General features: G+C 51.1%; 1 protein-coding gene across 1 annotated transcript; it reads right to left on the reverse strand.

Annotated features, from left to right (window-relative positions):
- Positions 1-846: 846 nt before the first annotated feature.
- Positions 847-9,523, reverse strand: Mapk13 (mitogen-activated protein kinase 13). Its single transcript, XM_051187107.1, has 12 exons — positions 9,317-9,523; positions 8,724-8,853; positions 7,700-7,758; positions 4,025-4,133; positions 3,866-3,895; positions 3,367-3,414; positions 3,127-3,241; positions 2,975-3,046; positions 1,822-1,901; positions 1,600-1,678; positions 1,330-1,506; positions 847-1,157 (listed from the first exon to the last, which is right to left on the reverse strand). Exons 1-12 carry the CDS (start codon positions 9,433-9,435, stop codon positions 1,075-1,077), a joined length of 1,101 nt encoding a protein of 366 aa, XP_051043064.1. The 5' UTR covers positions 9,436-9,523; the 3' UTR covers positions 847-1,074.
- Positions 9,524-20,960: the final 11,437 nt, after the last annotated feature.

Genomic DNA, 20,960 nt, shown 5'->3' on the forward strand with positions numbered 1-20,960 from the left:
CAGCCGTGGGCCATGCCTGGCATCTTGAGAAAATGCTGAAGGAAGAGTTTCTCATACATGGGAAATGATGCAGCTTGCAGAAGGCCGCAAGCGCAGAGACTGGAGAGAAGGCACCACAAGCTAAGAACAGTCACGGATGGATCTCCAGTCCCAGAACTTGGGAAGCTGAGGTAGGAAGAATGCTGTGTTCAAGGACAGCCTGAGCTAGAAGGTGAGATGCTGTCTCAGAATAAAAAAGGGAATTCAGCTGGGTGGTGGTGGCGCTCACCTTAATCGTAGCACACTGGAGGCAGAGGCAGGTGGATCTCTGAGTTCCAGACCAGCCAGGGCTATATAGTGAGAACCTGCCTCAAAAAGGGAGAGGGGAGGGCTTAAAGCCTTTCTGTGCTACATGTCGCCAGTCTTAAAAAATGTATGTGTGTGTGTGTCCAGCACTTGGGAGGCAGAGGCAGGCAGATCTCTGAGTTCAAAGCCAGCCTGGTCTACAGAGCGAATTCCAGGACAAGTTCCAAAGCTACAGAGAAATCCAGTCTTGAAAAAACAACAAAACAAAGAAATACTGAGGATGGCTTTGGTTCTTTAGCCAGCAGAGCTAAAAAGAAGGAAGGACGAAGGGAAGGAGGAAGGATGGATTGACTCTTTCCTGCAGCCTCTGAGGGAGCACGCCCTTCCAGGAACCCTGGTCTTACTCTTCTGACCTCCAGCAATGTGAGGGAAGACATCTCTGTTGCTTTAAGCCCGTCCTGGTTTCTGTGCTGCATCTACCTCAGAAGCAGACCTGTTGTGGCCCTCAGCCTGGCTCACACATCCTCAGTCCCATTCCTCCAGGAAGGAGAGGACCCCATATCCAGCTTCTCCCCACATTTGAGTTTTAATACAGCTGCTGCGATCACAATTCCCCCACCCCAAGCCAGCAGGCTGGAAATCTGCTTCCTCTGGAAGACACTTTTGTCTGCTCAGGAGGCTACATTCCCATAAGCCCTGAGACATAAGTAGTGACAAGAAATATTGGTCCTGAGGCAGAGTGTGGGTCTGTCACAGTCCTCAGGTTCAGCTGTGTGTCACAGCCCATGGTCACTGCAGCTTCATGCCACTCCGTCGCCGAGAGTCCTTCCTGGCGATGGGACTGAAGTTGGAGACCTCTTTGTAGATGTGCTCTGTGAAAAGTGGGGCTTTATGTGTGTGGGGGGAAGCAGAGAGAGCCCACCCATCAGACAGTGGAGCCGGAACCTGCTCCAGAAGAAAACCGTGTTGGAGATGGATTGGGCTGGAGGACAGGAGTGCCCGTCACCTTAGGCCAGAAAGGAGGGCAGGTGGGACTTCTCTTACGTTTCCACTCATCCACAGTGAGCTTCTCCTGTTCTAAGACATCAGCAAAAGGCTGCTGGGCCTCTGTCTCCTCCTCCGGGTCGCGGATGGGTTCGAAAAAGGGGTGAGCAAGTGCCTGAGCGGCTGTCAGACGTTTGTCCACATCCAGCTCCAGCATCTTATCCAGCAGGTCCGCAGCTGCAGGGGCATGACTGTGAGCATCAGGCCTGGCCTGGGGTAGATGGCTGCTGGGATGGGAAGCAAGCACTCGGGGAGAGGTCCGGGACTCACCTTGGGGACTGGCACGCGGGAACAGCTGAGTGAAATCCTTCTTGGGGCTCTGAGGCAGAGACTGGATGTAGGATTTGGCCTGGAAGAGAGAAAAACATAGAATTCTACATGCTCTGGCCTGAGGGGAGACAGACTGGCTGAAGGCCTGTTGGAGTCCAAGACAGGATGAGGACAGGAGGGTCTGCCAGGGCACAGGGACCCCCATGGGAAGGTGCCACCCACCGCCTTGTCTTTCAGCTTCTGCACAAACTCAGCTCCTGGCACCCCGGTCACTTTCAGGATCTGGGTCAGCTGGTCCAGGTCTTGGCAGATAATTAAGGCACAGACTTGCTCTCGGTGCTCTGAGCCTGCCTTCCCCACCCCCAGTCTTGCTCTAGCCAGCTTGGCAGATACACCTGGCTCCGGGCCCATCTAACCATGGCCAGTGCTTGAGACAGTTGGAGCAGGTCTCTGGAGGACTTCCCAAAAGCCCATGTCAGGAGAAGGTTGCCCAGGGTGTCTCTCCCTGAGACTCACCCTGCCAAACCAATCCCACTTCTCTCTTCATTTCGAGCTGGGTGGGCAGCCCCTTGGCTCTTCACCTGCCAAGCCCATGAGGGCTCACCATCTGCTTATGAGGGATTTCCTAACAGAGTTGGGGACAGGATAGGACTCGTTTTTATCATATGATTATCTGCATTTTCAAACTGTTCTAGGGAGTTGGAGAGTGCTTCCTGCTTTTCCAGAGGACCCAAGTCCAGTTGCCAGAACCCATGCTAAGTGCCTTATAACCAACCACCTGCAACTCCAGCTCCAGGGTATCTGACACTCCCTTCTGGCCTCTCAGAGCACCTGCACACATGCAGATATACTCACATAGACACACATACACACACACAAAATTAAATCTCTAAAACCATTCTAGGGGCTGGGCCTCAGAAGCCTGCTTACCTACCATGCATGAAAACCTTGGTTCCATCCCCAGCATGGTGACCGCATCTGTGACCCTAGCACTGTGACCCTAGCACTTGGGAGGTGGCAGGAAGAGAAACAGATCAAGGTCACCTCTGGCTACATAATGAGTTTGAGGACCTGAGATACAGGAGATCCTTTTTCAAAATTAAAAATAAAGTAAGTCAGATGTGGTGGCACATGCCTTTAATCCCAGCACTCGGGAGGCAGAGGCAGGCAGACCCTATCCCTGTGAGTTTGAGACCAGCTTGAACTACTTAGCAAGTCCTAGGCCAATCAGAGCTACACAATGAGATCTTGCCTGAAAAATAAAATATATGATTTTTGAGGAAGTCCATCTTGCTCCCATACTGAGACACATTTAAATATTGTTGCTGAGAGAATGGGTCCCCAGACAGACATCATCTGCTCTGACAAAGGATACAGTCCTTCCCCTTGAAAAGCGTCCTTCCGGTCAGCATTTCTCCCATGATGCAGCCTACAGACCAGATGTCCACTGCAAGGAAGGAGGGGTGTGGACATCTGATGCTCCCTAGAGCAGGCCACCAGGGCCACCCCGGACAACTGACCACTGACCTGTCTGGTTGTAATGCATCCAACTGAGAATCACCTCAGGGGCCCGGTACCAGCGCGTCACCACATAGCCGGTCATCTCGGGGTCTGCATGCCGTGCCAGCCCAAAGTCTAGGATCTACGGCTCAAGGGACACAGGAAGAACGAGCTGGCTGAGGAGAAGGGTTCCCAGGAACAAAACCCACCTCACCCAAAGTTCCATCCCCCTGCCCACCCGTGGTGGACCTGCTGTTACCCACTCACCTTCAGTTCACAGTCTTCATTCACCGCCAGGTTGCCTGGTTTCAGATCCTGTGAGGGAGGACAGAGAGGGAGCACCAGGCTGAACCAGAGCTAGCCGGCGCTGGATCTGACACATGCACACACACGTGCACGCTGCACTACAACAGCAGCTGGGTCGCTTCACTCTTCCCCTCCAGGCCCGTTTCCTCGTGTGTAAAATGACATTGGATTCTACATCCTTTTCCACCATGTTCCTGTCCTTAGGGATGTCCTAAAGTGCCAGCACAGGGCTCAGTGGGCAGCAACTCCCCAAAGTGTCTCTGCTACCCCTCAACACAGCCATTCTACCATATTCACTTTCTCAAGGCTGATATATCCACAGCCCATGTCCCTGAGAGTTGTCACTTCACTGCTTCCAATTGACTGGCCACCAGAGCACCCAGTTCCTACCCCCACCCACCCACCCACACACACTGCAGAAGGGCTCTAGGGTCCCAGAAAACCATGAGAAAGCACTCACCCTGTGGATGACACCAGCTGAGTGGATGTACTGAGGGGGTGAGAGAGAGAAAGAGAGAGAGAGGTGAACCGGAGGCACAAGCTTCCATGCCAGCATCAAACCCTCCTCTTTCCCACCACGGGGCTGGGTCTCAGCACTGAGCATGCAGGCCACACTCACCTTTAGCCCTTTGAGTACCTGGTACACCAAGTACTGGACCTTATCCTCACTGAATTCCATCCCCATGATCTTCTGCAGATCTGTCTGCATGAAGGGCATCACCAGGTAGCTGGAAGGCAGGAGGCTTTTTAGCACAGTTCCCAGCCTCCCACAGGCCCAGGTGTGACCCCAGAGCGACAGAAGTGGGGCACAACACCACGCAAGAAGGCATAAGAAGAGTCAGGTGTGATGGTTCATGCCGGTAATCCCAGCACTTTGCAGAGCCAAAGTGGGAGGATTTACCACATGTTAAATAAAGTTCAGCCTTCATTACATGGTGAGTCCCAGGGCAGGCTGGTCTACATACACAACCTGACCTTGTCTCAGAAAAACAATGATGACAACAGAAAACAGGGCTGGAGAGATGGTTCAGCTGGCACGGTGCTCACTCACATGAGGACCCAAGCTCAAGCTGCAGCACACACATACAGAAACTGGGTGTGATGGGGGTCGGTTATAATTCCAGTGTGGGAAGGTGGAGACGGGCTCATTAGCCTGCCAGCCTTGCTTAATTGCCAAAGCAGTGAGAGACCCTGCCTCAAAAGACAAGGAGGGGTTCTGAAGAAATTGCTCAGCAGTAAAGAGTGTGTCCAGTTCTTGCAGAGGACTCAGGTTCAGTTCCCAGCACCCACATCAGGAGGCTCACAGCCACCCGTAACTACAGTTCAGAGTGCCCTCTTCTGGCCCCTGTGAGCACCTGCATGCATGTGGTGCACACACACTCATGTAGGGGCACACACACACCTGTAAACAATCATACGGAAAGAAGAAGACAAGGTAGATAGTGCTTGAGGAACAACATTAGAGGTTGACCTCTGACATCTGACCAAATGCGTGCGCGCGCGCGCACACACACACACACACACACACACACACACACACACACACACACAGGGGCATGTATACACATATAAGGCTCCATACACATGAACAAGCCAGGAGTTATCCAGCCTGAGCTCCCGGCACCTCTGCCACAGCATCCTGGCTGGCAGAGCTCAGGGTGAACACCAGCATTGGAGCATGCTCAGTAAAACCAGATGGCTGTGTTCACACTCTTCAAAGGTATCCTGGCTCTGCCCTTCTCCATGCGCCGCACCCCGAAGCAGACCAGCTGTGAGGTAGCAGCATCTGCCAGCATTTCCTTCTGCTCCCAACCCAAAGTTTCCCCTGAAGGAGGGTCACGCCCAGCCCAGCAGGCTCTGCTAACTATAAAATGTCTGCTCTTCCAGGAAGGAAACAGGAAACAATCTTCAGCAGGCAGAGGAAATAGGGGCCTGTGCTATTAAGCACGCAAGTGGGATTTTGAAACAGGTCAGTGTCAACAACTCGGAACTGTGACTCAAGTGGTAACGGCAAAGTGCAGAACAAAAAGCAATAGATTATAAAAGGTGAGTGTATAACACACACACACCACACACACATCACACATATACCACAATGCCAGTGTGTGTGTGTGTGTGTGTATTATTTTTTTTTTTTCTTCTCTTGAGACAGGATCTCAAGTATCCCAGACTTGTCTCTAGTTCACTATGAGGCTGAGGATAGTCTTGAACTTTATATCCTCCTGCCTTTGTTTCTCCAATGCTGGCATTACTGGCATACACCACCATCCCCAATTTATTCAGTTAGGGATGGAGCCAGGGCAGGGCTGTGCATGCTAGGTAAGTACTCTGTCCACTGAGCTACTCCCCTAGCCCCCTAAAGTGAATGAACACACACATAGAGTTTCTTTGATTCTGAGACAGGGTCTCATTCTGTAGCCCTGTTTGGCCTGCAACTGAAAATGTAGAAAAGGCGGACTGGGAGCTCACAGGCCTCTAGCTGCCTCCTGAGTGCTGGGTACACGTACACCGCCTTGCCTGCTTCTTCTGTATACTATTACTGAGTACTAGAGGGGTCACTCAGCAGTTAAGAGCTCTTGCCTCAGCTGGGCAGTGGTGGTGAATGCCTCTAATCACAGCACTCGGGAGGCAGAGACAGGATTTCTGAGTTTGAGGCCAGCCTGGTCTACAGAGTGAGTTCCAGGACAGGCTCCAAAGCTACAGAGAAACTGTATTTTGAAAAACTGAAGGGGAAATAAAAAAAGAAAAGAACATTGGCTGCTTTTCCTAGAGGACCCAAGTTTGAGATCTAGTACCTTCATAAGGCAACTCACAACTGCCTGTAATTTCAGGGGCACCTTCACTCATCACGTACACAGGCACGCACACACACACACACACACACACACACACACAGAGAGAGAGAGAGGGGGGGGGGCATAGGCACAGGCACACACACACATACACACAACTTTAAATAAAACAAATCTTTAAGCCTTTCTTCATTCTCCAACCTCGGAGAAACCGTTCACTCCATTGCCTCCACATACTATCTCTCATAACCTTGTCATGCTTTCTGCTTCTGTCCTACACTGCTGGGATTAGGGTCCCCAGTGACCACCTGGGGAACAAAGACTCCTTTTTTTTTTTTTCCCAGTGTGTCCTTTTGCTAAGGGTCAGCTCCTTCATGGTTACTTACCAGCCCTCCTCCCATCTGCTCACCCTTACACCTTCTAGTAAATGTGGACTCTGGATCAACATCATTGTGTCCCATTTCTCCATGACCTGTCTCCAGGCTTCAGCTGTCACCCATGGAGAAGGTTCTAGCGGTCTACATGCCTATTCCCCTCTCCTATGGTTTCAAAGGCTCTGTAGGAGGCAAGGACCCGAGGTGGAGTTCATCATCTTTCCCTCCAGGTCTGTCCTTCCACCTGGGCTTCCTGAATTGGGACTCATGATCACCTGCACCAACCTCCCTCAGCCACCATGTCCAAACCCGTCAGTGTTGTTTGAGTGGGTCTCAGATCAGCCCTCTGTATCCCACACTATTACACATCAAAGTTGGGGTCTGGTCCCCAACACAGCTACTCCTCCCCAGGTGCTCCTGCTCCTGGCTCCTTTCTTATAGTTGCTGGTCACATCCCCCAAATTTGGCAGACAGTATCAACATCCTGCTTAAAACCTTCATAGTTGACGGGCTGGGAATATGGCTCAGTTAGTAGAGCATGACAAAACCTTAAGTTCAATTCCTGGCACCAATGCCTGAAATTTGAACATTTGGGAATTGGAGGCAGCAGGATCACAAGTTCAAGGTTATCCTTGGCTACATAGGCAGTTGGGGGCCAGCCTGTGATACACAGAGATCCTGTCTAAACACAAGACACCAAAACACTCCCACAGCCTCTATGGCACTGAGGTAGGGTGAGAAGCAGCTCAATGGAGGCTGCTTTCAGCTGCCCCTCACCCCAAGTTCTCAGTATCATCCAAACAGTTCATCCATGCCCAGGCACACGCAGGCAAAACCTGACACTTCACAACCAAATGTCCTGCTTGTTTATAGCAGCCAAACTCTATTAGCCAGACTGTCCAAGCCCACCCGATCCTCACCGTCACTTCCTGTGAGGTCCAAAGTCACACCCGGCCCCCAGGAATTGGTGAGGGGGCTGGGGTACCTCTCCAGGGAGAGCCTCAGTGTAACAGCACAGAGGCATGACATGCCCTCTCCACCCAACCCTGGAGCCTGCCCTCCCCCCAAAGGATCCCCAAGCCGCCATTAAGATCTGACAATACCCCAGACACAGTGAAGCAGACTCACAAATCATGGAAGTTTCGAAGGGAAGAGGCAGGGGTGAAGACATCCAGGAGCCCGATGACCTGGGGAAAGGGACCCGTGAGGCTGGACTGTCACCACCTGTCTTCCTACTCCCTGGGGCCTCAGCCACCCAGGGCCACCACCCCGTCACCCTCTGCTACAGAAGGTGTCCCCAGCTGGCACAGAAACCACATGGGGGCCCAGGCAGAGAGGGAAGTCATGCTGAGAACATGGTCGGCCCATTGCTCCCACATTTGGGGCTTGGGGTGAACAAACCCACTCACAACTAACAAATCATGAGGGTCAATGGGGAGAAAAGGAGGGGAGGATGGAGGGCCTTGGGACCTTTGACCTCAGCTCCAGCCTAGGACCTTGGGTCTCCAGTTTTGTCTCTTAGTCTGTCCTTGCCTGCCACAGGGCTGGTTCAGAGCCAGGGACAAGCCTCTCTGCTACTCCCAACCCCCCCACCGGAGGCCAATGGGGAGAGGCTGGCTCACAGGGTTCAGGGCTCACCATGTACAAGGCTCTGAAATGACTATTTGAAATGGACGCCAGTCCCTCTGCCTAATCCAGAGCTGGGTCACTGGCTGTCTCCATCAGACAGGATGGTCAAATGGCCGCTGATAAGACCGCATAACTGTGCCTCGGTTTCCCCATATGTGCTGTGGGTTATATAAGCTGGCCAGTATTTGTATAAACAGCCTGGCATGCATGGAGTCCCAGTACGGAGACAGCAGTAGCTGAAGTCTCCAGGCCCAGCAGGACTAGAGTTCTCAAGAAAACAATTACAGTTTCCAGTGCCTACTCCTCCTCACAATTGAGATAAGGTAGTGCTTTTTCTGGGAAGTGAGCCTGGCAGGCCCTGGCACCTTCTCTTTGGGCTAAGGAGCTGAGAAGCTAGGGTGGAGCAAGGAAGATTCTTTCTCCTGGCCCTGCACGCAGGACCAGGACCCCGGGGCAGGCCACTCCTGGGCCTCTCTCACTAACCCCTGATCCCCAACACATCCACGCCCCTGCCGCATCCTACGTTTTCATGGTTCATGTGCTTCAGAAGAAGGAGCTCGCGGTAAGCGCGCTTGGCAAAGATCTCGGACTGGAAGGGCCGGCTTAGCTTCTTGATGGCCACCTTCTCCCCTGTCCGCTTGTCAATGGCCGAGCTGCGGGGTCACAGGCAGGTGAGGGGGAGGGGCGGCGCAAAGAGCCCAGACTCGGGATCCCTCTCTCTGTGTCCTAGGCCACCCCCATTCTGTATTCCCCAGGCTGGCTGGAGACCAAGAATTTGGCGGCCAGCAGAGTGTGTGTCGCGGAGTGGGGAGCTGGGGAGACAACACTGAGAAAGGGGCATCAGGACAGGGTCAGGAACAAGTCATGCTGACAGGAAGCGAAGCAGGCCCGGAGTCCCTACTCTGCGATTTGGCAAGTTCCCCTCTTGGGGCCTCATCTGCAACTGCTGGGATCTGTCCCACGAACTCCGAGGTCCCTTTTAAAAGTTACAGCCTTGGAGAACCAGATTCGGCAGCGACTCAACCCACAGGGGCCCCGATGCCACCGGGTGAGCCCGGGGAGACTGCCAAGGGGTGACCTGCGGCTTCTCTGTCTCTCGGGGTCCCCGGGTCTCACCACACAGCTCCGTAGGCCCCGCTGCCGACGTGCGTCGGCGCCAGGTAGGTCTTGGGCAGCTCCCAGGCGGTCTTGTTGATGTCCTGCTTGTAGAAACCCCTTTTCCGGATGAGGCTCATCCCGCACCCCGTGGTGGCGGCCCTGCGCGGCGGCTGCGGTGGCTGCCCGCGGGCTCCGCGCCCGGGTGTCCCGCCGCGGTCCCCTCCCGCCCCGCGCCCGCTCCTCCCCCGTGGGGCGGCGCACCTGCCGCCTCGCCCAGGTGCGTCCCCGCCCCGGCTCGCCCAGCCGCCCGCGCTCGGGACTCCGCCCATCCCCAGCAGAGGCCACAGGTCCCAGCAGCCACCTGCTGCAGGTGCGGGAAGGGGTGCCTGCGAGGCTGCCTGGGTCCCTGCAGCCCTGTAGGAAGAGCTGGGGGTGGGCGGCGGTGTTGGTAGTTTGCGAAATAAAACTCCACAGATGCAAGGCATGGTGGCTCGGGTCGGTACTCTGCATAGGGGAGGCAAAGGCAGGAGGGTTGCTATGAGTTCGAGTCCAGTTCATTCAGTACATAGTGAATTCAAAGCCAGACTGGGTGAGGCCCTGAGGAAGGAGGGAGAGAAGGAAAGGAGAGAAGGCATGGGGAGAGAATAAAGATGGAAGAGAGGGAGGAAGGGAGGGAGGGAGGGAAGGAGGGAGGAAGGGAAACAATGGCCTCGAACTCAGAGATCTGCCTCCCAAGTGCTGGGAATAAAGTCATGTGACACCACTGCCCAGTTGTTATTTTTTAATTAAATTTGTTTCATTAATTTATACACCAGCCACAGTTTCCCCTCTCTCCTCTCATCCCCTTACCCTCCCTCGCCTACCTTCTAACTCTCCCCCATTTTTTTTTTTTTTTTCTTTTCTTCTTCCTTTTGTTTGTTTTCTCTGTGTGGCTTTGGAGCCTGTCCTGGAACTCCCTCTGTAGACCAGGCTGGCCTGGAACTCACAGAGACCCGCCTGCTCTGCCTCCTGAGTGCTGGGATTAAAGGCATGTGCTACCAATGCCTGGCGATTTTTTTTTTTAAGAAATAATTTATGATTCCCAGATCCCAAGGTTCATCTTTGGCCAGGGCTCAGAATCTATCCCTTTTCCCCCATTTTTCTGAAACAAAGTCCAGACATCAAATCATTCTTCCCATGAAGAGTCTGATGTTTTACACCCAGAGTCAACAGCAGCCAACTCCATTGTCCCCAGTATTTACAAAGATTCAAATGACCAGGAGAAGGTCGTTTATTTGTCATTGGTGGTGGCAGTTTTTGAGACAGAGGCTCACTATGTAGCCCTTAACTGGCCTAGAACTTTCTGTGTAGACCAGGCTGGTCTCTAACTCATAGACATTCCCCTGCCTCCACCTTCAGAGTAGATATCCGATTCTGAGTGTAGATTCTTGCTTGATTTCTAAAGCCACATTAATGGCACTGTCTTGTGTGGTCCCAGGGCGATCTTGTTCTCAATGTGAGTCATGAACGCTCTGACAGAACAGCTCTCAAACGCCCTGTGGATGTGTCTCACCCTCCCTGGCAAAAGGAGTGGGAGCCAGCTTGCTTCATTGTCAGAGAAGGGAGGCTTCCAGGAGACCCCACCAGGCTCTTTGCAGACCCCAAACTACCCAACTGCTTTTCCCACATGGTCTGCAGATCATGGGTGAACAACCCCAAGAAACATTCAACATGTGTTTGTGGGCAGGGCATCTGTCTTCAAGAACATATCAAAGCTTGTATAAGAGTGAGGCAGTCAGCCCTTTGGGTGTGAAAAAATTATCTAATAAACATGCGTGCTTGACATGTGCCTGCCATTAGTGTTTTACATATTCCACTCCAGGGCAGAAGATTGTGAGTCAGGCCGAACATCCTCACCAGAGACGTGGCAAACAGGCATAGAGGGGTTAAGTAATTAGCTAAAGGTCACGAGGCTGGAGAAGGGCAGAGATGGGTGAAGAAGGGAGCATATGGTGCCCCGGAGCCCAGGCTCGTGCCAGCAATGCTCAGTGGTGTCTCCAAACCACCTAGGATGGTCTAAGGCTGGGCTCTCTCAGTGCAGCCCATTTCCTGTCCCTTTCATTGGTCCTGAGACAAAGAAAGGGCTGGCAGTGAGACTCGAGACCCTTTGGGTCTGTGGTTCTGGTTTAAGGAACTCTTGTTTCTGGAAGCCAGATGCTAGGGCCAGACATAGGCTATGTCCTGAGACACAGGGTTCCCTTCGGGGTTCAGAGAAGAAAATGGGGCTCTGTCTCTCCAGTGTGGTAGAGCTGTGCCCAGAAAGGTAAGGAACCCCAGGAAAACCCTCCAGGCCCAGGGGCACCCTCCTCCTAGCACAACTGGCCACTCTGGACTCTGCTTGAGCAAGGGTCAGGAAGTGACTCAGGCCTTAGACTCAGCTGACAATAACCCTCACCTTGGGCCTTGCTGGGCTGGGGTTTACTAAGCAGCCTGGCAGCCTTGGAGGGAACTGCCTTCAATCCAGGGAGGGGACTCACTGGGGAGTGAGGGGGAAGAGAGAGGAGAAGAGGGGGTAACCAATGTCATCATGGGTAGCTGGACTCTTCTTCCCTATCTCCAAGGACCTCAGTCTCCCTCCTTCTTAGATCATAACACACTGCAGTACTGGGGGCACAGGGGGCAGGGCAGGGCAGGGGCAGGAAGTCAGGGACCCAGCTCTGGCACTGCCCCCATGTGTGACTCTAGACCAGAGTCTTAGCCGGTTCTGACTTGAGTGCCCTTGTAAAACAGGTGATGCATACAAGTTTGCAGCAGTTCCTTGGCTTCTGAGGCTATGTCCAGACAAACTTACCTTTCCCTCCCTGCACTTAAAAATATTTTAATCCCAGCACTTGGGAAGCAGATCTCAGTGAGTTTGAGGCCAGTGTGATCTACAAAGCCAGTTCCAGGACAACCAGGACTATTACACAGAGAAACCCTGTCTTGAAAGAAAAAAAACAAAATATAAATAAATAATTTGAATATTAAAAAAAGATGTGCTTATTTTTATTTTATGTGTATGTCTTGCCTGAATGCACTGTGCTCATGCCTGGTGTCCACAGGGACCAGAGGAGAGTACTGGCCCCTGGAACTGCAGTTACCAGCAGTTACAAGCACCAAGAACCAAACCCAGGCCCTCTGCAAGAGCAGTTGGTGCTCTTAACTCTGAGCCACATCTCTAGCTCCTTTCTAAAAAATTATATGTGTATGTGCGTGTATGTTTGTGGGTATGTGTACACGTATGTAAGTACCTTCAGAGGCCAGATGTGAGTCATAATATCTGGGTTTTAAGAGAGAGTTATTTGTTTTTGTTTTTTATTTGTGTGTGTATGAATAGCATGTGTGTGCAGGTGCATTTGTGGGCTTTGGAGGACACTGACTCCCAGGAGCTGGAGCTACAGGAAGCTGTGAACTATGAAAGTGCTGAACCCGCACTGTCTGTAACAACAGTGAACACTCTTAACCACCAAGCAACAGCGAACACTCTTAACCACTGAGCATCTCCCCAGCTCTGAGCAGCACCGCCCAGGCTTTGCAACCAGCCTTCTCTGGTTTCCAGACATTAGGCTGTCAGGCTTTTGCAGCAAGCATCTTTGCTCACTGAGATGTCTCCCTGACCTTCTTGTTTCTTTCCACTTTGAAACAGCTTTTATTTTACTTGGACTTTTTATATTAGCATACAAAGCAATGGGTTTCATTACAGCATTTCATACATAGTATGCTCTTCTTGGTTCTCTATATCCCTCCCTCTTCCTGGGCCCTCCTCTTCCCCTTCTGGCTTCCCCTCCCCCATACACCCCTTCTGCTTTCTTGGCAATAATCCTGCTCTCCCTGCTTCCCTAAGATCTCTCCCTTTCACTCTCAATGGCCTCCTTCTAGAAGTGTATTCCTACCCTCCCCTTCCACCATACACGTTAGATACAGCTTAGCATCTGGGCGCCTCAGTTAGAGAAATGTGTGGTATTTGCATTTCTGGGCCTGGCTTCCTTCAGTTGGTATAATGACCTTCAGTTCTATCCACTGTCCTGCCAATGTCATGACTTCATTCTTCTTCATGGCTGCATGAAATTCCACTGTGCATATGTAACACATTTTCTTTATCATTCATCTGATGAACAGGGAAGCTGACCACATTTCCTGGCTACTGTAACTAGAGTAGCAATGACCATGGATGCTCAGGTGTCTCTGTGGTGTGCTAGCTTAGAGTGCTCAGGGAATGCACTTGTTTAAATTTTTTAATTTTTTTTGTTTTCTGAGACAGGGTTTCACTATGTATCCTTGTGTAAACACTATGTATCACTATGTATCTCTGTGTAGACAGCTAGTCACAGTATGAGCTGGATGTCTGAAGTTCAGTCACCTGGCTGAGGGTGAGGAGTGGGGGGGGCCTGCTACTTCTAACATATCATCAATCAAGAGCATCATCCATTCTCACCCACCTCACTGGCTCTCTGTGAAAGTGCTACCAAACATGGTTCACTTTGGCTCCATTACAGAGCAGGCAAATAGTTAAGTGGACTACTTTCCAGGTGTTGAGGGGAGCATTGTAAATATCTTAGGAACATATCAGTCCAAACACAGACAAACTAGATTCTCACAGCAAGCCGGTAGGGCAGGATTTCAACTCTGCAGATTGAATTTATTCCTCACTGAAGGAGAGCATTCACCAGTGGGGTATGGGAAAGGGAGGTTAAGGACTTAGGGGAAGTTCTGGGCTAGGTTAGGTAATTTGGGGGCAGGGTTACAGAAACCAGCTCTGTTCCCAGAGAATAACAGTGAAAGACAACGTGAGACATGCTGAACTTGGGGCCTGGTGCACAGTAGGCACCATCCAGACTCCCCCCACCCCACCCCCTACCAGGGGACAGTGAGGAAATGCAGTTCTGTCCAGCCCCTTGGCCCATCCAGTGTCACAAGTGGGCTCCAGTCCAACTCACATCCAACTCCTCAGTTAAACGCAAGGATTTGTTCACAGATTCATTCAACACTGTTTTTGTTTGTTTGTTGTTTGTTTTGAGGAGCCCTGAGGTGGCTCTGTGGGCAATATGCTTGTCATGTGTGGTGGTTTAAAAGAAAATGGCCCCCAAAGGGCGTGGCACTATTAGGAGGTGTGGCCTTGTTGGAGGAAGTGTGTCTCTGTGGGGACATGCTTTGAGGTCTCCTTCTCCTGTGCGCTCAAGCCACACCCAGTGTGGCAGACTCGTGCTGTCTGTGACAGGGGAAGATACAGAACTCTCAGCTCCTTCTCCAGCACCGTGCCTGCCTGCACACTGTGTCTCATCATAATGGACTAAACCTCTGCAGAGGAAGCCACCCCAATTAAATGTTTTCCTTTATAAAAGTTGTAGTGGCCATGGTGTCTCTTCACAACAATAGGAACCCTAACTAGGACACTATATAAGCATAAGGTCCTGAGAACAAATCCCAGGCACACGTCTGTAGTCCCAGCCCTGAGGACTGGAGGCTCTCTGGGACTTGCTGGCCAAACTCTGGAGATTCAGGTTCAGTGAGAGACCCTGCCTCAAAATAAAGATGTTTCAATGCTAAAGGCTCCTGCCAACATGACCTGGATCCTAGGACCCACACAGTGAGAAAAGAGAACACACTCAAAAGTTGTCCTCTAACTTCTATGTGGTGTCAAGTGCCTTTCTGCCATAGACAGACAGACAGACCCAAGTTCATTCCCTAGCACCCACATCAAACTGTTCATAACTGCTTATGACTTCAGTTTCAGGGGATCTGCCCCCGTCTTCCACCTTCTTGGGCACCTGCATATTGTGGAGCACATAAACACAAGAATGACATACTCTCAAAGTTTTAAAAATTATTAAAAAATAATAAAGGAGAGTTGAACTGAGGAAGACAGGCCTCATTGACTTCTAGTCTTCCCAGGTATATACACAAACACATGCAGACATATGCACTTTAAAAAGCCCAAAATCCCAGCCTGGCTCCAGAGGGGAGCTGGGCATTGGTGATGCACACCTTTAATCCCAGCACTCAGGAGGCAGAGGCAGGAGGATCTCTATGAGTTCGAGACCAGCCTGGTCTACAGAATGAGTTCAGAACAGATCCCAAAGCTACACAGAGAAACCCTGTCTTGAAAAACAAACAAGCAAACAAAAAACCCATTCTAGAGGGGAAACAGATGGAAACCAAGCAAACAGCCATATGAAACTGCTGATATTTAACAACTGGGTTCAGCCAGATGTTGTGAATCACTAGGAGTGGACTAGGGTGACAAGTGAGGCCCTGTCCAGTCTGTTTGGATATGGCGCCCCCTGGTGGTGAAATCTGATAATGACTGTTCGTCTGAGAATTGCTTCTCAGCCATCTCCATTCCAAACTCACAGACCTCCACCCAGTTCTGGAAAAGTGGTCCGAGGTAGGTCTGACTTATTGTCATTTTTAGCAGCTCCGTCCCCTGTGAGGGTCTGGATACTGTCCTCATCGCTGTTGGTCCCCAGACACCCTGCCTGTTCCCTCTGGCTATTCCGTAAATTCTTTTTCTTTTTAAAGATTTATTCATCTTTATTTTATGTGTATGGGTGTTTTGTACACCATATGTGTGCAGCACCTGAAGAGACCAGAAGAGGGAGTTAGATCATCTGCAATTGGAATTACAGGTGACTATGAGCTACCTTGTGGGTACTGGAAACTGAATTGGGTCCTTTGAAAGGTAGCCTGTGCTCTCAACCACTGTGTCAGATCTCCATCCCTTCCTTAAATTCTCGGTGCATGAATAGCCAGAAATTACTCTGGAAGTGGAAAGGAAGGGGGTGTCATTTGAAGACCCAGATGATTGGATTGGAGGCAGTAGTGTGTTTTTAGAATGGGGTCCACCAGGGAGCATCTAGGGGTGACATCACTATTCAGTGGCATTAGTTTGTCCTGGGATGTGTCTGCATATTGGCAAGATCTCATGCAGCCCAGGCTGTTTTCATACTCATTATATAACCAAGGGTGTCCTTGAACTTCTGATCTTCCTGCTTCTGCTTCTCCAGTCCTTAAATTCCAAGAGTGGGTCACCAAGCCCAATTATGCCTTGCTGGGGATGGAGTGCCAGAGCTTCATGCATGCAAAGTGGGTTCACTATCAACTAATCCACATCCCTGGCCCTCTGCCCCTTTCTTCCAGTTCCTGAAATAGGTGGTGTTCACAAAATTCCCCCTAGTGTGATAAAGAGCCTGGCTGGAACTGGGGTCCTCTCTTTTCTCTGTGCAGTCACTGCAAGGCTTCTATTCTGTGTGGTTGTTGTTTCCTCCAGGAATAACCTGCCATCAACTTGGTGGAACAGCAAACACCATGCTTACCTTCAGAATTCCCTGGCCCCAAATCAGGACAAGGAAATGAACAAAACTGTGACATGGTGATGTGGTTGTGGGGGTCCTGGCCTTCTCAAGTGGCACTCTCTACCCTGATTCCCCCCCCAGGGGGACTTCAGCCAGGTGGTGGTGGTGTATGCCTTTAATCCCAGGCAGGTGGATCTCAGTGAGTTCCAGGCCAGCCTGGTCTAAAAAGTGAGTTCTAGGACAGCCAGGAATGTTACACAGAGAAACTCTGTCCTAAAAAAAAAAGGGGGGGGGGCTTCAGATGTACAGCCTTCATGAGTCATCCCCCATGCTGGGACAGACTTGTGGTGATGTGCCTGCATCACCCACACTCCTGCAAGTAACCCCAATAAATTCTGCCAAGCTGGATGTGGGATGGGACCCTTACTTTGTTGGTCTGTGCCCTGCCCAGGGGTACAGACATTTCTCTATATTTCCCCAAGAAAAGTCACAAAGCACATTGGAAAACAGAGCTCAGCAGATAAAGGTGCTGCATCTAAACCTGATGGCCTGGACCCATGTGGACAAGGGAGAATATCAGCTCCCACCAGTTGTCCTCTGACTCACACACTATGGAGTAAACACACTTGTACACATAAAAAGTAAATACAATGCAATTAAAAAAAAAACGCATAAGGGGCTAGAGAGATGGCTGAGCCATTAAGGGTGTGAAGGAGTCTTCCAGAGGACCCATGTTTTGTTTCCAGCAACTATGTCTAGTGTTCACAGTTGCCTGTAACTCCAGCTCAGGAGGTCATATCCCTCCTTGGTTACCTGTACTCACTTGTATAGACCCACACACAGACAAACACATACATGTAATTTTAAGTTCTTTAAAAAGCCACCTTAGCCAGGGGGTAGTGGTGCATTTTTTTTTAGTTCCTGCACTCAGGAGGCAGAGGCAGGAGGATCTCTGTGAATGTGAGGCCAGCCTGGTCTACAGAGCAAGTTCCAGGACAGCCAAGGTTACACAGAAAAACCTATCTCCAAAAACAAAAACTAAAACAAAACAAAACAAAAAGGCAGCTTAAAGCTCTGGACTCCATGGCCCCACTGAACTGGCAGGACATCCACATCCTTTGGCCATGCTCCTGTAGGTCAGTGTCAAGGACCAGGTCACAGCTGAGCTTGAATCTCACCCTTCATAACTGTGTGACCTTGAGCAGATAAGTGCATGTCTCTGGGCTTTATTACCTGTTAGTTGGGACAGCACCATCCACATGGCTAGGGACCAAGGAAGTTGAGATGATTGACACATGGCCTACAGAATTTCAGGCCTTGCTTGAAGTACTCCTTCCCTCCCTGCAGAACCGGACACAGCCACAATCCACCGGCCTTGCCTGGCCTCACCGTCCCCGAGCCTTTCTGTGACAATCCTTAGTGTGCTGTTTATCCCTCTGGGCTAGAACATGGAGTTCAGGAGGGCCAGGGCTTTGTCTGTCTGATGCCAATTCTGAGAACCCTAGTAGCACCCATTGGTGGTGGTGGAGGGAATGGCAGGTGTGGGTGGGGCTTCCTCACAGGAGCTCTTGGTACCACTGTGTAGCTGTCATTTTGCATCTGATGTATAGCCAGCTTATCTTCCTGCCTGAGGCTGTGCCAGCTGTGCCAACAGGGTCATGACCCTGCCCAGACTCCCATGTACCCTGCCAGTCACCTCAGGGACAACATGCATCTCCAGGATGGAAGTCATTGGTTCTTGCTGCGCCCTCCTTCTAGGTAAATATCTGTGTCTCTGATCAGGGTCAAAGAGACCAAGCAGGCTTAACCTGGCAGCTGTGACCCTGACTGCAGCTCTGAAATCATGTACTTGAATATGTGTGTGTGTGTGAGAGAGAGTATAAATATATATATATATATGTGAATATACATGTATATGTGTGTGTGTGTGTGCGTGCGCGCGCTTAACAAACATTAACAGAGCAGTATTAACATGTATTAATTAACTGCCAAAATTGTCCCAGGAAGCTTCTCCCGTCTGTGGGGAGCAGTTAACGCAGAGACTGGTCAAAGTGCCAAGAGTGACTGTTGAGTGCTCAGCCCTAAACTGGGCATCTACACCAACCACCCCCCCTCCCAAGGCTCGGGATCGTGGAGGGCAGGAGAGGAAGTGCCAAGAAATGCTGTCCTCTGGACAGCACATGACGGTTGCAGCTCATGAGCACAGCAGCTACGGCTGCCTGCACACTATGAACCCAGCGAGATGGGCCAACATTCCAGCATGCAGCACTGACTGGATTCAACAGGTTACAAAAACATATGGAGAGGGCGTGGAGGCGGAGGGGGACATGTTGGGAGTAGGAAGGGAAGAAGAGAGACCTGGGGGGATACAACCAAGATACATTCTATGTACACACACACTTGCATGTCCACACATGGGTGTACAGATATAGGAAATTGTCAATGAGTAAAAGAAAGGTATTCTAGTTACAAAACATTCTAGAGGCTGGAGAGGTGAGTCATCAGTTGGGAGCACCTGCCACTCTTCCGGAGGACCCCAGGTTGGGTCCCAGCACCCATACAAGATAGTGCCTGTAACTCCATCAGATGCCTCTGGCCTCTTGTGACACCTGCGTATATCCTTCCCCAATACACCACAGATAGTTAGAAATAAAATAAATCTTTTAAAAAGTTTATTATGTGAGTATGTGTGTATGTGTGTGGGGAGGGGTGGGGTGCCCACAAAGGAGCATGCTGGGTCACCCAGAGTTGGAGTTATAGGCAGTTGTGGGCCACCTAATGTGGGTGCTCAGAACTGAACTCAGAAGTCCCCCGGTGGAGGTGCACACCTTTCATCCCAGCATTCTGAGAAGAAGCAGAAGATCTCTGATCTGGAGACCTGCCTGGTCTACAGAGTGAGTTCCAGGACAGCCAGGGCCACATAGAGAAACCCTGCCTGGGAAAAGTAAAAACAAGAAAGAATTGAACTTGAGTCCTCAGGAAGAGCTAGTAACCACACAGGGTCAGTGTTCGGACAGGGTCCAGCCCAGTCATCCTTGCCCACAGGTCCCTCCCTGTGACCCTGCTTAGCCATGCTTGGGAAGGGCCACCTTGCCCCCCTTTGGGAATCCAAAAGTAGCTCTCTTGACTTCATCCAGCCCTGCACTCACTTTCCATAAAAAGTCCCATGTGGCTTCACAATCATGGGCCCCCTTTCATCACTATTCATCTCTCATGACTGCACCCTTTTCCCCCGGGGACAGCCAGTGCTGGGGCTGGGAGGCAGCTCTGGGCTAGAGGAGTGGAGGCACAGTGTATGTCACTGGCTGTGGTGAAAACACCTCACCTCGCCAGCTCCACCAGATCAGGTCCTGGATGTAAGAAAGAAAAGCAACGAGAGAATCTGCAAGAAGGCTCAGCAGATAAAGGCACTTGCCACCAAGCCTGGCAACCTGAGTCTATTCCCCAGGGCCCACAAGAAAGGAAAGAACTGACTGTCCCCACCCCACACACACAACACACACACTTCTCCCACCTACTCACATACACAAAAGCATGTACAACATATACACTTCCCCCACCCACCCCACATACCACACACACTCCTTCCCCCCCAAGCCCCCCACCTCTGCTACTAAATATATGTATTTTTAGAGAAGCACTTTAGAAGAGACAGAAAGAACATCTCATAGCAGGCAAGGTGGCACATGCCTGCCGTCTCAGCAAGCAGAAGATGGAGACAGGAGAACCAGGATGTCCAGGGCCAGCCTGGGCTACACAGTGAGTTTGAGACAGGTGGGGCAAGCAAGTACATCTCAAAAATAAGCTTGCTCAGTGGTTAACACACCCAAGCATGTGGCTGCACTTGAGATCTCCAGAACTCACATGGCATTCCGACATGGCAGCCTGTATTCCAGAAGGTGGAGAATCTCCAGAGTAAACTGGCTGGGGTGGTGTGTGTGTGTGTGTGTGTGTGTGTGAGTGGATGGGGGGGCGGATTAGCCAGAGCAGCATTTGGTTGAGAGCCTTCCTCAATCCTAACAATAAGAGGCAAGTTGGGTTATGGATGAGTCCTGATACAGGACATAAGCCTTGGACATCCACCTGCAGACACCCCCATACTCCCGGTACCCCCACACAAACAACACATACATATGCATGTGAAAATGAGAAAGGAAAATGAATAGCATCTTGATTGACAGGGAATAGTCCCTCCTGTTACAATAAAAGCTTTCCCTCAGCCCCTGGCATCCATATACCAGGAATGTTATGGTGGAAATTCCACCCAAGCCCCCTCCCCATCTCCCTCTAAACCCTGCTGCATCTCAGAAAGACCCACAAATGATGACCCCTCCCCCAGAGATGCTCAAGAC

The sequence above is a fragment of the Phodopus roborovskii genome, unplaced genomic scaffold, assembly GCF_943737965.1.
Source record: "Phodopus roborovskii unplaced genomic scaffold, PHOROB, whole genome shotgun sequence".
Classification (NCBI taxonomy): Eukaryota; Metazoa; Chordata; class Mammalia; order Rodentia; family Cricetidae; genus Phodopus; species Phodopus roborovskii.

Coding starts and splice junctions, on each gene's coding strand:
- Mapk13 (XM_051187107.1), bottom strand. CDS start 9,435: ATGAGCCTCATCCGGAAAAGGGGTTTCTACAAGCAGGACATCAACAAG. Junction 3,896..4,024: donor AGGTACTCAAAGGGCTAAAG/GTGAGTGTGGCC, acceptor TCACCCCCTCAG/TACATCCACTCAGCTGGTGT. Junction 1,902..2,974: donor GCTTTTCAAGGGGAAGGACT/GTATCCTTTGTC, acceptor TTATCTGCCAAG/ACCTGGACCAGCTGACCCAG.